This window comes from Semicossyphus pulcher, unplaced genomic scaffold, assembly GCF_022749685.1.
Source record: "Semicossyphus pulcher isolate SPU_LCO1_2020_fin unplaced genomic scaffold, fSemPul1.0.p SCAF_17, whole genome shotgun sequence".
NCBI lineage: Eukaryota > Metazoa > Chordata > Actinopteri > Labriformes > Labridae > Semicossyphus > Semicossyphus pulcher.
This window is the reverse complement of record NW_027211681.1, coordinates 10610106-10629212: the sequence shown is the minus strand read 5'-3', so window position 1 is coordinate 10629212 and position 19107 is coordinate 10610106. Positions and strand designations below refer to the sequence as shown.

General features: G+C 42.9%; 2 protein-coding genes across 6 annotated transcripts in view; both read left to right on the top strand.

Moving 5' to 3' along the window:
- Positions 1–13402, top strand: part of atf7ip (activating transcription factor 7 interacting protein) — a 28376-nt gene extending 14974 nt beyond the window's left edge. For 2 of the 5 annotated variants that reach the window (XM_069666495.1, XM_069666496.1), the window contains exons 2-14: positions 4082–4134; positions 5045–5608; positions 5767–6214; positions 6399–6580; positions 6698–6835; positions 6920–6991; positions 7079–7161; positions 8687–8748; positions 9439–10089; positions 11033–11134; positions 11225–11302; positions 12173–12255; positions 12493–13402. In XM_069666495.1, the coding sequence (XP_069522596.1) occupies positions 5051–5608; positions 5767–6214; positions 6399–6580; positions 6698–6835; positions 6920–6991; positions 7079–7161; positions 8687–8748; positions 9439–10089; positions 11033–11134; positions 11225–11302; positions 12173–12255; positions 12493–12948 (2913 nt within the window). In that variant the 5' untranslated portion in view covers positions 4082–4134; positions 5045–5050 and the 3' untranslated portion in view covers positions 12949–13402. The remainder of the gene's footprint in view (positions 1–4081; positions 4135–5044; positions 5609–5766; positions 6215–6398; positions 6581–6697; positions 6836–6919; positions 6992–7078; positions 7162–8686; positions 8749–9438; positions 10090–11032; positions 11135–11224; positions 11303–12172; positions 12256–12492) is intronic. The other 3 variants (XM_069666499.1, XM_069666498.1, XM_069666497.1) reach the window with 3 other exon arrangements.
- Positions 13403–15423: 2021 nt separating this feature from the next.
- On the top strand, positions 15424–18694 carry LOC138594252 (oocyte zinc finger protein XlCOF22-like). Its single transcript, XM_069665287.1, has 2 exons — positions 15424–15595; positions 17106–18694. Exons 1-2 carry the CDS (start codon positions 15424–15426, stop codon positions 18596–18598), a joined length of 1665 nt encoding a protein of 554 aa, XP_069521388.1. The 3' UTR covers positions 18599–18694.
- The last annotated feature ends 413 nt before the right edge of the window (positions 18695–19107 follow it).

The following is a 19107-nucleotide window of genomic DNA, read 5'->3' as shown; positions in this document are numbered from 1 at the left end:
CAGTCTAATTATATGCTAACTTTTAAATTAGTTTTACAAAAGATCCTCTGTCAATCTAAGCATATCGTTAAGCTTCCTCATTAGGGTTTTTTTAATTCTGCCATTAAACTCAAAGCAGATTCTTGCTCAGTTAGCCTTTAGCATGATCTATAAGAGAGCTGATCTGTGAGATCATATTACATCCTCAGTAAGATCCTCTGCAGTCCTCAGTGGTCGGGCCATTAGAGGGACTGTCGGCTGAGGCTCAACTCGTCTCCGCTGCCTCAACGGCAGCGAATGCTGTTTATTGCACTTAGTACCTCCAGTCACCATAACATATGTATGCAGATCAGATAAAATCTGTCAAGAGTCAGGAAAGATGCCAGAGGAGGCAATATAGATTACACTGAAAGGGTTTATTTACAGCCAAGTCAGGTATTTTTAGGACTAAAATGAGAACTGACTTTAATAGCACCAGAAGGAATCTTTAAATATTTACATGTAAATGATGGATTGAAACACAGCTTTACAAATTAAGTCAGTAGGTGCTGAACTTAAACATTTACAGACCAACAGGAAAGGTCGAGCCCTGCACTCCAGAAGCACCTCTGTGTTGCAAAGTTGTCCTTGACCTTTTTTTCTGTCATTTAGCTCCCTTTGCCTTAAGTGTTATCATAGAGACAGGAACCCCCCTGTCCTTGGTCAGAATGGTTCAGTCTGTGCTTGCTGTAGCTTTCCATACCGTGGACTAGTTTGTGCTAGAGTTGGGGGATGGGTGTTGCTAGGCAACAGTCTGTGCAGACTACTTCCCCTCTGTCTGTGCGCTGCTAGCTAGGGTTGATAGTGATGATCACCACGCTCTACTTGGAGTTGAAGACACTTCATGTGATTTGAATGTTTAGGTGGTACTTGTAAATATGTCTTTCAATAGATAGTTGTCATCAGATAGACAAAAATATAACATCTGTTTTTCATGTTGTGCATCCTGGCAGACTGCTGTGTCAGGTGGTTTTGTAAAAGGGTTTCATAAATATCCATTATAGGCTCATGTAGGTCACACACCCTTTTTATAACACCCCCCTGCTAGGAGCAAGGTGGACTAGTCCTACTGGAGTCCCTCCTCCTTTCTTTTATGTTCTCCTGCGGGCCTGTAAGCCGTTCACTGCTCCTACAATCAACAAATGCATGGAAGGCCTCAAGCCCACACATCCTGCTGAAGGTGGACATCTCTTTGTTTTTTAAGCATGTTTTACATTTCTCTCTTTTATTTGCACCTAACTCAGTTTCTGTCATTGCTGCTTCACACTCCACTCGAGGTTAGCTTTTGATACCTTTACAGGGTGCTATGCTAGTTGAAGGAGGTTTAGCTAATTTTTCTGTTAGTTTGTTAACCAGAAACATTCATTTAAGGTGCTTTGTATATGTCAGAGAGTCTGCTGTAAGTTGTCAGTCAAGTAGCTGATCACGAACACAGGTGAGACATTTTGTTGCCAGCAACAATGTGCGCGTTATGTTCGGAGTACGCATGTTTTTTAAACCCAGTTTCTCTCTGGTCAAACAACCTTTGGCTCAGTTACAGAAGTTGTGACCCTGACCGTAACTTTATGCAGCACTGTTTGGCTTTAAATCAAACGGTCAAGATTACATTCATTTACAATAATGCGCAATTGCTATGACTGTATTTTCTCAGGAAGCTCCCCTGACATTGCTTGTAGCCGTGTTTGTTTATGCCGGTGTAGCTGGTTAGCAAGAGCACGACCGGTTAAGTTAAACAATGGTTTGAAAATTGATTGATATACATGTCAGATTCTAATCCTTATGAATGTTCTTATTTGTACTAGCACCGGTCTGGCTTGCTAGCCACTGACGTACCATGGATTAAATGGTATCTTCCAGGACAATAGTGATACCTTTGATGCTGCGATGTTCGTCTAAACATTGTGACGCCAACAAAAAAACGTAGCGTACCCTGCGCTCTGATTATTTGGACCTGTATAGACTTGCACGTCCGGGCAGAGTTATGGACAAATGACCAGCAGCTCAACATTATGTCACCTGGTGTTGAAGTGGTGGATTGCAGGAGCAAATATCCGGAACAAGCGCTTATTCTGCATCTGTAGGAAAAAAAATTTGTCAAAACCCAGAGAGAGAAGGTGGATATGTTCTCATTTCTCCTCTTTTGGATGCTTCCAGCTAGGCATGAAGGCACATGTGGAAAAATTCCTTCTTTTGTTTAGTAGCCTAGTTAGTTAATGTTGACTGAGAAGAGAGACGCATAATGTGCTGAAAGTTGTGTAAGTCCTCTCCTCTTTTCTTTAAAATGGGTGCATGTTGGATTGTTTTGGATTCCAGGTCACGCACATCAGTTTGTCTGTGCTGGGAATACAATGTGCACATGATTTTATTGTGTCTTTTACGAGCAATCCCACAAGCTTAAGCACAAGTGTGTGATGTTTAAGTGAATTATGTGCATGCCATTTTTCATCGTATAGCTTTTGATGACTTACCTGAGGTGCACATTGAATGACACACCCATGCTCACGGCCGCATGAAGGGATTGTTTGCTGCATTTCTCCAAGTTTAGCAGAGGACTCGCTGCCCTAGCTGCAGGTAGCCCTCTTTTATAAGTATGTGCTCATGAACTTTGCTTAAAACAAATGATAAATAAATTACAAATGGAACAGTCTGCATTATAGGAGTTAATTGTTAAGCAATTGAAACATTTTTATAATATTCAATTTTTGTAATTTAGCTCATTATTCCACATTTAGTTTACTTTTTCTACTTGCTTCAAAAGACAAAATAAGCACAGTGGTGCTGCAACCTGATCTGTGATAGAGAATCCAGTTCAGCTAGCTACTGAGAGCTCAGTGTGGCAGAAAACAGCAGAGCTGTCGGCCATTTTGAGTTCTGCAGTGAATCCAGGCGCAGTAAAGAGGCCGTAGGATGGGGGAGGGGGATAATGTGCCCTGCGCAGTGGCAATAACATTGGAATGTGAAGTGTACAAGTGATCGTGCTTACAATCCACACCGCTTGTTTCTGCTGACGGTTTTTTGAACAGGTTTCATTTAAACAGTTTTACAGTAAAGTAGTTTCTTATCATTGCAGGAAGCATGGTTGCTGATATGACAGCAGAGTAGGAATAGCTGACAGTGTTGTGCGTGTGCGTCTGCTGCTCAGCTTTACAGCGTTAAGTATAAACTCGGTCCAGATCATTAATAGTGAACGTTGCTTTTTTCCCCACGCACATGCAACAGCCTGCTAAGTTTCAAAATACAACTGGCTAAATTAAACATGGCCTTTTCACAGAGCTCTGTCAGCTGCAGTACCGTAGGTCAGCAATGCAGCAGCAGCAAAGCTAACTAAATTGATTGCTAAAATTGTAAAGATTACTTGAACAATAACTGGTTTGTTTTATAACATTAGTGGTGTGTTAAAAGACAGATCTCTGCTCTGCAGTCAACAAGTTAACCGCTGAAAAAGAAACCCCTGCTGCTGCAGACTCTTCAGCAGTTTGACACCTCTCTGTCTGTCCATTGTTCTGGCAAACCATTTCCTCTTTCTGAACCTTTTCTTCTTTACCTTTGTGTGTGCTTTGGTTAGCATACCACGCCTGATACTGAGGTCTCTAAATCTGCTGTATTGCCTGTTAATAGCTCATTGGTTACCTGGTTTTGTTGTTTTGTGTTTGCATTGTATAGTAATGTTTTTTGTCATGTATAAAAAGTTAAAAATAGTGCCCACAAAATCAGGAAATCTGTTGTTAGCAGAGTAAGTTAGACTGAGGGGAAATCCAGATGTAGCCCAACACTTGTAAACATGTACCAGGTCTCGAGGCAGCATATCAGTGTCTGATATACTATACTAGCTGTTTGTGTGCGGATGGGTGTTCGACTGTTGTGATTGCTCTTCCCAGTTGAAGAAGTTGTGACCCCAAATATACATGTCTCCTTTTGAAGCCCAGGGGATAGAGATAGACTGCCTAATTCAGCTGAGCTAAATTTACGGTTACGCTTTTATTTGCACGGTCTCCTAATTTCACACACAGTCGTTCATACCTTCCTAAAATGTACTAAAATAAAACCTCTCTTTTTCCTTCAGGTTGCCGAAGAATTCTGTGTTAAATCCATGAAAAGGAACCTTTCGGCCTGCAGGTGAGTTATTAATAGATAATTTATTTAGTGTACGCACCGCATACTACTACTTTATATCATAGCCTACTTACTAATGAATGTAAAATGAGAATTTTACTGCAGCTAAGCTCAGCCTCCTGCAGCACTCAGCTGTAATGCTTTTCAATTTACTTCCACTAAAAGTAGTTAAATCCTCACATACATATGTGAATACAGAATGAGAGAACTAGCATCAACACCACTATGTTTGCAACAATCAGTACTATGTACGGAAAACCCTTCATGGTTTGCATAGCCTCTGCTGCCAACACAGCCTCAGTTTGTCCGTTCTGATTCGCTGAGGGTTGAACCAATAGGAATGTGGGGGGATGGGAGGAGGGTTGGGTTGCTGCTGTTGTTAACTTCAGTGTCATTTCTGTTCTCTGGATCGGGGCTTAGGTAAACATGAAATCCATTGGTTAGTCAGAAAATCAAGGAAAGGGGGATTTGTCATGACAGTTCCAGTTTTTCTGGCTGACATGAAAAAGGGCTTTCTAGCTTACTGAGCTGCATCCTGACTTCCACTGTCACTGCAGAACAAATCCAGCAATGTGTGATCAGGGAGTAAAAATCTGTCTGATCTGGTTTGAATCCGAAGTGAAACTTGTAATAATCTAAATCAGGCTTTTGTAAACGGTTAAGTTTGCAGATCTCTGTGAAAGAAGAACCTTCTAGAAAGGTGCAGAGAAAACCACAGGGCTCTACAGTGACCTCTAGTGGCTTCTCTGAAACTCTGCAGCCTTTTTTTTAGTGTGCAGTGCGCAAAGTCCAGGACAGGTTCATAAGCGGAAAAGACAAAGCTATTAACCCATGCAGATACCACAGTGTTAGAAGAGATCTTTTCTAAAGTTGCCCTTCTGATAACATCTAACCCCTGTGTGTCCTTCCACAGGCAGCAATGGAAGTTGTTGTGACAGAGGAGAAGAAGAAGATTTTCCGTGCCAGGAAAACCATGAAGATTAGTGACCGTCAGCAACTGGAGAGTCTTCACAGCACTCTCTTGACAGCTGCTCCAGGTTTGTCGGAAACATCTTCGCCACCTCTTATGAATGGCACGCACAAGGAGGATGGACCAAAGGTGGAGGACAAGGAACAAAACAATGTCTCAGACTCGAACTCCCCTCGTGCTGCGTCCCCTGCCACGCCAACCTCTCTGAGCTCTCCTGCTCCTTTCCTGTCCCTAAATCTGTCCCCTTCCCCTGCCTCTTCACAAAGTCCAAAAGAAAAGGAAGAAGCTCCAACTTCTCCCACATCACCATTCCACTCTCTAAACTTTGAACTGAAAAAGATGGGGGAGGAGGAGGAGGAGGAGGAGGAGGGGGAGGAGAAGAAAGACAAGAAAGACTCTTCATCCTCCTCATCAAAGGCGTCCGTTACAGCAGCATCAAAAGAATCCAAGGAACATAAGGAAAAAGACTCTGAGGTGGTCCCAGAAAAGGCAAAGAAAGAGGTAAAGGTAAGAAATGTTTTCAAAATAGTTGGTAACACATGCACACTAGTATTCATTCTACCATCTACAATGAATGGCCTGATCAAAACTGGATTTGTTCAGGCTGTGTTGGTTAATGCTGAAAAACCTTGAATTAACTGATTGTTATTCATGTTCTTCCTCAGGAGGAACAAACTACAACGGATAACCCAGCTGTGGATTTAGCCAAGGATTCGGTTAAAGGTTTGGATTCAAGTTCATCCGTGCCCGATCCATCGGACGGTACAGAACCAATGGATACAGATAGTGACAGTACAAACACCAAGGACTCTGAGACCTCCACAGCCAAAATTAAAGATGAAAAGCCTTCCTCCCCAAAATCTACCACTTCCAATTCCTCTTCTCCCTGTCCGCCTTCGTCTCGTTCAGCGTCCTCCTCTTGTGCGAAACCAAAACAAGAAAAGGACATCAAAAGTGAGAACATCAAAGAAGAGGATATTAAAAAGGAGGAGAAGAAGAAAGGATCAGTTAATGGGGAAAAGATGGACGTGGACGCAGTGAAAGTAGAAAAAACTGAAGTTAAACAGACCACAAAGCCATCGCGGCCATCGTCCACTCCACCATCTAATACAGGTATGAGACAGAGAGCTTCTAGAGGATTGATTCATTGATACAGTTCAAAGTTAAAACATCATTGTGTGCGACTTACACGAACCTAAAACTCAGTCGTGCCAGAAACGATATTATGCATAAAAGATTTAGGCCAATGAATGGCTCAGATGTGGTAATAGCCGGTTTTTTGTTTTTGTATCTCAAGTAGTGCAAGAGGAGAAGGGCTCCACCTCGGGACTGAAGCGCACTTTATCGGAGGGTTACGAAAAAGATGGACAAGCTGTAAAAAGAGAAGGGAAGAGGCCTAAGGTGGAGCGCGAGGAGTTGGAAGCACAACTGGAATTAAAAATCACTGCAAAAGCTGGCAATCACCATAAACTAGAAAAGGTTTGTACCCACCTGTCCTGCTGTGTGTATTTGTTTGCCCAAAGCCAACAACCTCTGCTTTCAATTAAATAACCTAAATATGCTTTTTTTTGTTTCTTACCTGATGTCCTTCCTCAGATTGTGCAGCAGCTGGTGGACGAACGGTTGAGGGCCTTGGAATTGACCATTTTTGACACACGCTTCGACGAACTAAAGGACAGAGTAGACAAAATTGACTGTGCCACTAAACACCAAACAGCCATTAACACACTCCAAGTAAGTAGAGTGCAAGAGTTTTAAGATGCCCCACAGTCATCAAGGCACATATCTAAAGACCACCTCTCGCCGCTATTTCTTTAGGCCAAGATAGCCCGACTAGCAAAGAAGTTTGGAGAGGCCAATCAGGCGTCGGAGAACAAAAGGAAAAATGAGGTAACAAATATTTTTCATTGTGTTGCATGATAAAACCGAAGGTCTGAAATGTTCTGACAGCATGCTGTCTTTTTTTTTTTTCCACAGGCGCTGGCTGCTGCTGCTGCTGCCGCTGCTGCTGCTTCTGCTGCCAAGACTCTAACTCTCCCTCCCAACCCTCAAGCTCAACGGTAAGTGTGCAACTTATGAATCTAGCCATGAGGTTCTGAGGACTCTGAAGTTGGGATTTTGATCACTTTAATGCAAGCTCACATGTTTACTTGCCCATTTGATCCTGTGACAAAATATTCTGACTTTTGCTGCATAAGTGTACTGAAACATGCTAGCAGCACTTTGGTATTTTGTGTGAATATAGTTTAATTTGTAATTTGTATGAACGTGACAATACCGGACTGAAACCAGTACTACGCACGGAGCCGTCCGCTGTGTTGACATTGTCCCAGGTTGCTATCTGTAATCACAGAGACTGGATTTATAACCAGAATAAAACATCCCTACATGCTCCAAATCCACATTTTGGGAAAACAAGATTCCATGTCCCTTGTATGTTTGTCAGGATCAACTTTGTTACCCACTTAGATTCACTCCAAACATTTCTGTAGAGTGCTTTGGAATAAACAAACACACCAGGCTATGTTTGGCGCCTGCAAAGTAACCCCGTGTGGGTCCAGGTCTTGAGTCTTGTGACGTTCTACAATGTGAAGCCTGAGCATTTCCTCAGGCAGTGCAGAGTGTAGTTAAAACTGCACCTCTCCTCCCAACAGCGAGCTGCGTCGGCAGACTGTAGAGCCCAGAGAGGGAGTGGCGCCCTCTGTTGGTGAGACCCCTCTACTGTCTATCAAGAAGGAGGAGGAGGAAGAGGAAATGGAGGAGGAAGAGGACATGTCACGCCATATTGCCATGGCAAATAAACTGGCAGAATACAATGAGGGGAAATGCAGAGCAGACATTAAACTCCGCACAATCTCGTCCCACTTAGAGAATGTGCTTTACCAAAACTGCAAGAGAAGCTCGGGGCTTCCTCGGCCTGACCGCTTTGCATCTTACATATTTCGTTACCTAGTGCCATATGACGACTACTGCGACTGGGTCGCAAAGGTCAATTACGTTGGACTATTGGGCAAGGAGGCACTGCCCACGAATTTAAGAAGGTCAATGAAGATGTACATTGAACGGCGATTTCCTGCACTGTCTTGTGACGCCTGGAGAGAGATTCGAGACGTTATCAATGAAATTCTGCGCGTGAAGAGAAAAGCAGATTTTTTTCGAGAATATGATGCAAGAACTGCTGTGTTATACTGACAGTCTTTGTTACAGAAACAGAAGCATACTGGGACAACTGTCATACGTCATCATGGAAATGATCAAACATTGTGTCTAAATACGATTTCTAATTGGGCTTAAATCTCATCAGCGTTCATAAAAGTTGATTTCATATTGAAAGGGATGTGAATCTCTGGTGACTTGTACTTAAGAAGTGGAATCGGCCCCGTACTGGAGATGTTTATACTTACAGACTGATGAATGCTTTATTATAAACTGAGACATGTACTTCAGGTACAAGTTGTTCAAACTGACTGTATGACATAATAAAGTGAAACGTCACTACCTAAGCTCACTCGGTTGTCTTCCTGTTGTGGACGTGAACAGCTTTAAGCGTGAACAGCTCTAAGCATAAGCAATCTTTCCAAACAGGCCAATCCGGACGTCCATGGAGATAAAGCAGACTCCAACCGTTTCTTTGACCAGCACAGCTGGTGAGTACCAGTGTTTGGCTGAATGTTGTGTTGGTCTTTTCCATACCATAGAATGACCACAGGGACAGTTAGCTGTGTCATCAGCAACACAGCTGTCAGTTTTAGTGCTTGTTCTTGTTTTTTTCCCATGCAGTTTGCATGTTCTCCATGTGTTCATGTGGTTCTGTCTGGATACAGGAGCTTCTTTCACTGGTGCAAAGAAATGTGTTAAAGGCCAAAACTGTAGTAATGTTTACAAACATGTCAGTGCCCTAAAAAATGGTTTAGCCTTTTTTAGAAATGAAATATTTTATTTGTGACCTGATTTTAAAAAACGTAGCTCTTCAGTGGAAAGTTAAGTGCCACAGACAGGCTAATGATTTACGACAATAGCAGAGCAAAGCATTGTTGGTTTTTGATTGTTGGGATTTATTGACAGTAACAGAAAATGCAAGAATGATGAGCATTATCTTGAAGTCTCTTTCAGTCATGCACGAGCATGTGACTCAATTTGTCTGCATGCTAGTTGCAGTAAGTGTCTTTTGCCCCTGGTATGCTAGGTTGGGGTTAAACTTCCATGACCCTTGGTTACAATAAACACTGCTTCAGTATAACTAGGACTAATATGTAATAAAGTAGGAGATGACGAGTTAATGCATCCTGTTACTTTCTGAAACGAGCCATCTTTCCTATTTTCCTTTGCACATCCAGCCTCTTCAGTTCCACAAGCCTCCGCCGCAGCTTCAATCCAAACACCCACCTCCACTGCCATGGTTACACAGGCCCCCATCCTCCAGCTGATCACCTCCACCTCTAATGCTGCCTCCACCCTCGCCGCTGGCATCACCACTCAGAGTCCCACAGGCACCCTGCTGCTGAAGACGGCCCACGGGAGCAGCATGATGGCTACTGGCCAGCCGCTCCTCATCCAGCTGCCTTTATCAATGACTAATGGCCAGGCAGGAACGCTGGTCAACATTCCTGTCTCCTCTTTGTCTGCAGCTGGCTCACTCACAAAGGCCAAAACCACTGCTTCCACCACTTTTATACTCAAGCCTGCTCCCACTGTCACCACAGCACCCGCGTCTGCCACAGTTGCCACTGTGCCAGCGCTCCAGGCCTCCGCTGGCCAGATGTCGCCTACCCAGATCTCTCTCGCCCGTGCTGTCTACCAGGGAGGTGCTGGGGGGATTACTACACCCAACGCAGGGGTGTCCGTGACATCAGCCAGGACACCGGCTCAGTCTGTCTCTGTAGCAGGAGCGATGTCTTCAGCATCTTCTCCTGCAACCTCTGGGCCGGCAGCAACAGGGTCGACTGCTCCAGGACCGCCACAAGGGACATCTCTGACGTCAAAGACAGGTAGGGTGGACTTGAAATGAATAAGGCTGTTTAAAATGTATCTAAGATGTGGTGGTCTGTCATTCAGCCAGTTCCAGAAATGTCAGAACACACCATATTCACAAGGCAGCCATATTCCTCTGACGTCATGCTCATGGTTGGTCGCTCAAATGCTGGAATAATATCGATATTGAACGTTGTAGTGCTGTGTTCCAGGCTGTATATAGACCTGGGAATCTGACAATCGACTGCCTTCAAATTGATAGACGATGAAAAAGACGATGCGGAGTGATTATGCAGGCATCAGGCCATATTTCAAAGTAGAACCGAATTGATAACTGCTTATCGCAAACAGTTTTCGTTAGATAACATCTAACGTTTACATTTCACCACTACCTAGCTAACATTAGCTGGTCTTAAACACCCTTCACACATGCACTGCCCTCCTGAGCATGTCCCTGGAAGGGCTGCGTGAGAGAACACAAACGTCCGAATCACTTGAACTGGACGTTAAACATAATTTACCCTGCCAGTCCCCTGGTATGAAGCCTGTGTGATGGCCAAGTAGTCAAAGTGACATGTCCCACAACAGCAGTCTCCCAATGGTTTGAAACTATGTGAAAGGGCAACTCTGGACTTTGTCCTGGTTTGATATGTGAAAAAGGCTTTGACTGATATAATACGAAGGTTTCACAGAAACAGCTGGGGGACTCTTCCTGGAAGCAGTCATGTCTTTGCAGCCTCATACTGCCACACAAATCAATCTCTGCTGAGTAGTGAAGAGACAGTAGTTGCCTGGAACACAGAAATATGGTATTATCCTACAGTACGATACGACTCTTTGTGTCTTCTTACTGCTAACACTTCCAATGACTTGTGTTGCCTCTTCAGTAGTCTTTGTTTTGATCTAAGGTCAGTGTGAAGTGTTTCTCTTTTCTCATCACTTCTCAACATTTCTTCTCAGACAACCAAGCTACAGGATCCACTCCATCCAAAGCAGCTGCTCCAGGGGCGCGACCAAAAGGCTCCGTCATCGACCTCACTGAGGACGACGATGATGTACAAGGTAAGGTTAAATCGCAACTCATTTTGTGCCTAACATCCTGTTTGTAAAATCAGCCTGTAGTCTAATGGTGTTGAACTGTTTGCTCTCCAGTCACGGGAGTGAAGACTGCCAATCGTGCAGCTCCCTCACCCACCCAGCGCCCGGCCCCTGTCATCAGCATTCCTACCAGTAAGTTCACCATCTGATATTGACAACCTTGTACTTCACTTAGATCATTAGAAACATAAACTCTGCGCACTAGTTGTCACTGCTTGAATGTCTTCATTGAGTACACGACATCAGGCAAACCTGCTAGCCCTCTATGCGAAGACACGGCCTATGTCTCCATCTACTGGTCGAATCTTTCTTACAGATTTACCCAAGCGCACTACTTTCTACGGGCTTTGCACTTTCGAAAGAGGGGTGAGCCGTCCAAAGTCACCAATGGGATGTCCAGATTTGGGTCCACGGCATGACAGTGTTGCCAAGGCAGATCACAAAAGCACCGGTTAACTCAATATTTCACTTCCACTTTACTTTCCTCAAAAACGCAAAGTCGGATCCAAAACGAGGAAAATGTTTTTTACTGTGCGGGAAATTCTGGGATTTATTACTGCTGACAGTGGTGCTGCCAAAATTTACGCAAGTGGAAGATTAAATATTTATTAGATTTATTACAAATCCTCAGCAACACCCCAACCAACACCCTCTTGTATCCCTGCGTACTCTGGGGACGTTGCCAGCCAAGCCAGGAGATACTGCAAGAGATGCCAGAATGCTGGTATCAAGAGGATGAAAACAGCAGTGTAGTGCGTGAGGTGCTAGCTCCCTCTCTGCTTAACATCGAAAAGGAACTGCTTCAGGGAATTGCACAACAACCCCCTGGCTACATAGAAAGACCACCTGGTCCGTGTCAACTTTGACTGACAGACACTCTTGCCTGATAATTACTTCTCCGCTGTGTTCTGAAACTTTATCGCTTTACTGTGTCTTGTGTCTTGGTGTCATGGTTGTATGTATATTGTTTTACATTATTTTTTTTTGTTTGTCTGTTCACAGGTGCAGGAGCAAGGTCGTCCCCCCAAAGCACTCAGAACTCTTCCAACAATCCTCAGTTGACGGTCCACCACCGCCCCCCACTGGTGAGCATGTAGAACTGCATTAGGCATATTTTGCTGACATGCTACTTGCATGCTAGTGTTGGTCGAGTTGTCTTTTCCCATCAAAGCTTCGATTGACAGCTGTTTGAAAACTCATCTGAGCTTATCGAAACACTTTTTTCTATAAATGCCTAGACACTTTTTCAATATAAATAATTCCTTGATGCTTTTTAATTATTTAAGAAATAATAAGTAATACAACCATTTTATCTTCTATAGGACTCTCCAGGGAAGTCCCGCTCCACCACTAGTGCACCGCCTCGAAACCCCAGCCTGGCACTGCCCCCTCTCCCGGCTGCACCCGCACCTCCACGCTTACCCCCCGAGGCTGAGCGGACCTCACCTCCTCAGCAGCCTCAGCTGAAGCTGGTGCCGAGCCAGACTGGTATAGTGCTGTCCTGGTGTGTGTCAGAAACCGATCGGACCTGTGCCACTGTAGACAGCTATCACCTCTATGCCTTCCATCAAGACAACTCGAGCAGCAATGCGGCTCAGCAGCACTGGAAGAAGATAGGGGAGGTGAAGGCCCTTCCTCTGCCCATGGCCTGTACACTGACCCAGTTCCAGTCTGGCTCCACTTACCATTTCGCTGTTAGAGCCAAAGACATATACGGGCGCTTTGGCTCCTTCTGTGAACCTCAGTGCACAAATGTCATTAGTTCCACCTCAAGCTGAACAGTTGAGGAATGGAAACGGTTTTGCATTTAAAGTTCATGACTTCTTTTACTTCTTTTTTGTGTTAGGAACTCAAATGATGTGCGTTTTACACTCACACTATCTGTAAATATCTCTGCGTAACAACTGGACTTCTAACTGACGTGGAGAACTGAAGAGTCAAGCGGTTGGCTTCGTCTGGTTGATGTATGTAATGTATTTTTAGTGACATAAGCTGTTCTGTATATAATTGAATTCTTTCGCCCCTCTACCAAGTCAGATATTTATGTTGTTGACTCTCGTTACTCGGACCCGGATGTCTCTTGCTTTGCTCCAGTTTAGGTGACAGGACTGTCCGTGTAAACTCAGAATTGCACAGAAATGTATAAATGTGCGGTAGAAACTGAATGATAACTTTTGTAAGTTCTGTCTGGCAACCAGACTTTGACAAACACAATAAAAGGTTTTATTAAGGTCTTAGCTTATTTAATTTTATCTCCCTTTTTTTGTTTTAAAGCTTTTCACTTTAACAGCAGGCACGACCAATCTAACACCTCTAAAGCCCACTTCCTGATCTAAAGTTGACTGTCACACGTCAAAATATGCTGCAATGCAGCAGCAAAGGCAGGGAAGAAGAAGACTGCAAGCTAGTGCTTACATGGATGTTTAAATGAGGGATAGACCGATATTCGGCATTTTGACGCATATCGGCATCGGCATCGGCCTTTTTTTTTTTTTAATCCGACGGCCGATAAGAGATCAATTTAAAACTGGGTTATTTTGGCTCTGATGCATATGCTTAAAGGCATTTAAACAAAGTTAAGTGTTTGAATTTTCCGGGCCGTTGTTGTTGTTTTTTTTTAACTTTATTTGTAACTTTCCCACAAAGTTATTTGATCGATAAAGTCACTCACAGGCTCCTTATTGAGGTTCCTGCTTAATTTTCTTTGAAATAAAAACCTAGTCATAAGTCTCCCGCAGGCCATAAGTAAGTATGTTATTTTTCTGTTAAGACGAACCCAGGGGAACCTTTAAAACAAAGACCAGAAACGACCCCTGGATATGCGCGCTGCGGACGTAGGTGAGGACAGGGGACGAGCAGCAGAGGGGCAGCCCCACCTATTCCCCGAACAAAGTATCCAGAGCCATGTAGACAGAGAGTCGTGTAAGTGGAGGTCCAATATGCTCCATGATCCACCATTGCGATGTTGCATCTCTCTCTCTCTATGGCTCTGAAAGTACCATCAGTCAGTCAGTCAGTCAGTCAGTCAGTCAGTTACTCAGTCAGTCAAATACAGACCATGTGTAAAGCTGACCCCGGCGAGTTACCTGCTGACAGGGAGACTCCTGCTCCCTCTGAATTTATTCATTCATCCGTAATGAAATATAACAGGGCACAAAACTGATCGTGACTAGAGGTCTTTTTTTTAAATGACATTACTTAAAAATTAATCTCTTTTTGCTACTTTAAATTTTTAGCCGATTAACTTATTTTCAGTTAGATGGTGACTCAGAAAACAAATCAAATCGGCAGTTATTCACTGCATGTTATTTATTTTGGCTATTGCTGTGTTTGAAATGCCGTACTATACTAGCAGTATGTACTGATTTGGCCAAAAAGTGTAGTATGTAGTATACAGTATGCAAACAAAAGCTAAATGTGCAGTATGCCAAAAATGCCTGTATGTTGTACTGATTTGGTGAAAATCTCCTGTATGCATCGGACCAGTCTACCTCGATACTGTAACCCACAATGCAAAGCACTGGAACGTAACAACAGCAGTTGAAATGACGGACAGCAGCAGCATTCCAGCAGAAGGGGGCGCTATAGCTAAAGAAGCGGCAGAATACTGCAAAATAAATTTGAAAAGCTCCTCCATACTACATACTACCGCCGAACTGAGTATGTAGTATATAGCATGTAGTATATATATATAGTATATATGTAGTATATATGTAATATATAGTACGGCATTTCGAACACAGCCATTGTTTTTAAGTTCTGCTCAATATTTCGTTCTAAACGACCGACAACAACGTTGTTTATAGTCGGTTTCAAGCTACCCTGTAAAATCTGATTTAAGGCCCGCTTATTCCTCTCTCCTATGAAACTCTGTTGATGTTGTAAAGTTTCATGAGTCCCATCAGCTTCAGTGTCCAATAACTAACTGATATCCAATAAGGGGGCGTGTCTGCCAATAAAAGACTTAATTGGTGGCTGCTTTCGTGTATCCTCGATTATCGCTCCTCTAAATTCCCTCCTCGCAGCGATACGGTCTTCAGTATGGCGGCTCCGGAACTACTTCCGGTTCGATCGAGGCGCGAGGAAATGTGAAATAAGAGACTTGAGATCCAGCCCGGGTCTCGAGGACTCTCCCCGGCAGAGCACAGTTATCATGTATGGATGTGCTAGCGTCCTACATTAGCAGAGTACTCGTAGAAAAGACGTCAGCATTTAGTTTTCTTTTCCTTCTTTGACTCTTGGATGTGTGAAAAATGTCCGGGTTTCAGGATCTTAAAGATTTATTTAGACGGCGGCTGCTCGCTGCAGTTATCAGAGACGAGGCAGGACAAACAACAACAACATCCGGATATGAAGAGGAGCTCCTCCGCCAAAGAAAACTGCTGGATGTAATTTTAACACCTGAAATAAAGCTGCGGAGAGCAGGTTGGTTTCCTTCAATTGCTGGAAACGTGTTTCCTGCTAATGTTTCAGGCCGAACCTTTAGTTAACATTCCTAAACGCACAGCGCGTGTTAGCCGCAGCTAGCTCCTGCTAAGAAAATAGTTTGTTTGCTAGACTTAAAGACTCCTTTAGTGGCTGTGGTGTCATGATTATGATATGCCTGATGGCGCTTCATACTATTTATGAAAATCAGTGGTGAAACTTTTACACTTTTTTATACTATTAACTTTACTTTTACTAGAGATTAAGCAAACTTCTAGTTCTACTACTATATTGAACTAAAGATCAGTAGTTCCCAAACTTTCACATGATCATATGATAATCTTATAGACCATGATGCATTGCTGTAGAATAAACTATCCAACATTACGGTAATTAGTTAAAATGAGGAAACCTTTAACATGGTTGGTGGTAAATACACAAACGCCATTGAACCCAAAATCTTCAATAATCCTACACACTCACAGCGTGACTTTAATGGAGGAGAAACACAAATCTGACACTATTCTAATAACCTGTTTACTATTTCATTTATTCTTATAGAAAAAACAGAAATATTTAAAGGTTTGTGATGTTTTTATGATAGAAATTGATTGAATGGTTTTTCTGAAAAAATGGCATTCAGATATTTTATTAAATCACTTTAAACTCGTTTGAAAAGAACCCACGCAGCAAACTCTGACCGAATCAGAATCTGTGTTTATTGTCATGTTGGTTCATACAAGGAATTTGTCTTGTGTAGGCTAATTGGTGCATTATGGTGAGCACAATATTAGATTAAAAAATGGGGAAAGTCCTACTGTCAAGAAATGTAAATAGAATAGATTGTGTTTTTGGTTTTCGTTTTACTGGATTGGACTGAACTGTGGGACTTGTCGGAAACCCTGTAACAGACTACCTGAGCGGATTGAACTGGGACTATGGGGCCTGTACACACACAACCTGCTCACTTTCATACTGCTGTGTTGTTTTGCTTGTGTAAATACATTTTTGAAAAGCTGTTTTGGGTTGTGCTTTTTCTTATTGCTTATGCCTGGCTGTTGCTTTTGATGAATGCATTTAATTACTGTTTGCCGGCTTATTGTTTGTACGGTTTGATAAAACTATTTTTGTTATTTTTTATTATTTTTTTGTCAGACTTGTCTCTGACTTGCACCCCGCATCTTCATAGTCACACCCACTACAAGTCAAATGGCTGAACTACCATCTAGCAATCGGAGATTTAAACAGCACAAAATGAACCGCTGCCATGAATCGTTGCATGTAAACTATTCATTAAAATTCGATACAGTGTTTTTGAGAATCGATACAGTATCACAAAACATAATATTGGGATACTTAAGTGTATCAATATTTTCTTTTACCCCTAGACAACACTCACCAGCTGTGAAGACAAAGTTTCTTTCTCCAACAATCCTAAAGTTTTTCAGATTTGCTTTTTGTGGGGGTGGTCTTTAACATCTGTTTTATTTTTATTTACTGTGTCCTACAGATGTCCAGCAGCTGTTGGTGAGTAAAGAGAAGCTTCCCCCTGAGCAGCAGGAGTGGAGCCCAAGTCTGGATCAGGAGGACCCTGAGCCCCCCCACATTAAAGAGGAACAGGAGGAACTCTGGGTCAGTAAGGAGGGAGAGCAGCTTCCAGGACCGGGAAAGGCTGATACCACCAAGTTCCCCTTCGCTCCAGTCTCTGTGAAGAGTGAAGATGATGAAGAGAAACCTCTGTCCTCACAGCTCCACCAGAGACAAACTGAACAGATGGAAACAGGAGCTGATGGAGAGGACTGTGGAGGAGCAGAACCAGCCAGGAACTCAGATCCAGATAGACATTTACGACCAAAGACTGAGGTCAAGACTGAAGATTCTTCTGAACCTGAGACTGACGACAGTGATGATTATTGGAAGGAGACCAGAGACCATCAGTCAGGTTTAAAATCTGTGAACTTTAAAGATAAGAGACCAAAGAATGATAAGAAATCACATAGCTGCTCTGAGTGTGGTAAAACATTCAAAACAAAAATAAAACTGAACACACACATGAGAACTCACACAGGAGAGAAACCCTCCAGCTGCTCTATTTGCAGTAAAAGTTTTAAACGAAAAGGGTATCTGAAGGAACACATGTTGTTTCACGCAGGAGAGAAACCCTTTAGTTGCTCTGAGTGCTGTACAAGATTTACCCTTAAAAAAAGTCTCACCGTGCACATGAGAATTCACACAGGAGAGAAACCCTTCAGCTGCTCTGTTTGCAGTAAAAGATTTAAAAGATCAGGACATCTGACCGCACATATGAGAATTCACACAGCAGAGAAGATCTTCAGCTGCTCTGTTTGCAGTGAAATATTTAAACGTGAACAGCGTCTGAAGGAACACATGTTGGTTCACACAGGAGAGAAACCCTTTAGCTGCTCTGAGTGCTGTAAAAGATTTACCCTTAAAAAATGTCTGACCATACATATGAGAATTCACACAGGAGAGAAACCCTTCAGCTGCTCTGAGTGCAGTAAACGATTTAAACGGAAAGAGCACCTGAAGGAACACATGTTCGTTCACACAGGAGAGAAACCCTTCAGCTGCTCTGAGTGCTGTAAAAGATTTACCTTTAAAAAAAGTCTGAACACACACATGAGAATTCATACAGGAGAGAAACCCTTCAGCTGCTCTATTTGCAGTAAAAGATTTAACCGAAACTCTAATCTGACACTTCACATGGTACATCATGGAGGAGAGAAAACCTTAAGCTGCTCTGAGTGTGGTGAAAGGTTCTCTTGGCCCTCTCAGTTAACAAGACACAAGGGTGTTTGCGGTCAGGCTTCAGAGCTTCATCAAAACCGAATTATAAAGAAAAAAGAGTTAGAAACAGGACCTGGTGGAGATGACTGTGGAGGAGCAGAATCAGCCAGGAACTCGGATCCCGAGAGACATTTACAACCAGAGACTGAAGACAGTGATGATGATTGGAAGACCAGAGAACATCATTCAGGTTGAAGCTCTGTGGAAAACATTAAACATGAGAGCACAATGACGGAAAAGAATGTGGTAAAACATTCAAAAAGAATCTGTATCTGACCATACACATGAGAATTCACACAGGAGAGAAACCCTTCAGCTGCTCTGTATGTGGTAAACAACTCTCTTGGCCCTCTCAGTTAACAAGACAAGTGTATTTGCAGTCAGTCTTCATAGCTTCATCAAACCCAAACAGAGATTTACACAAACAATTTTTTTTTTTTTACAAAATATTAGTTTACAATGTTTATTAAAAGAGATCTTGGATTGGGGCGTAATAAATGATGGTATCAGATCAGTGCATTGACTGGCATGCTCCCTGATACGGATGTTGGTTTTGTATGAATCAATTAGTTTCTAAGTTTGTAACTAAACAAGATGTCATTACTTTGCGCTACTGCTCTTCTCCCTCTACATTAACACCTGCACCTCAGGGGACCCCTCTGTTAAACTCCTGAAGTTTGCAGACGACACACTGGTCATCGGCC

Excerpts from the sequence above, each read along its gene's own strand:
- LOC138594252 (XM_069665287.1), top strand. The coding sequence starts at position 15,424 with ATGTCCGGGTTTCAGGATCTTAAAGATTTATTTAGACGGCGGCTGCTC. Across the intron at positions 15,596-17,105 it reads AATAAAGCTGCGGAGAGCAG|ATGTCCAGCAGCTGTTGGTG; the intron begins GTTGGTTTCCTT and ends TGTGTCCTACAG.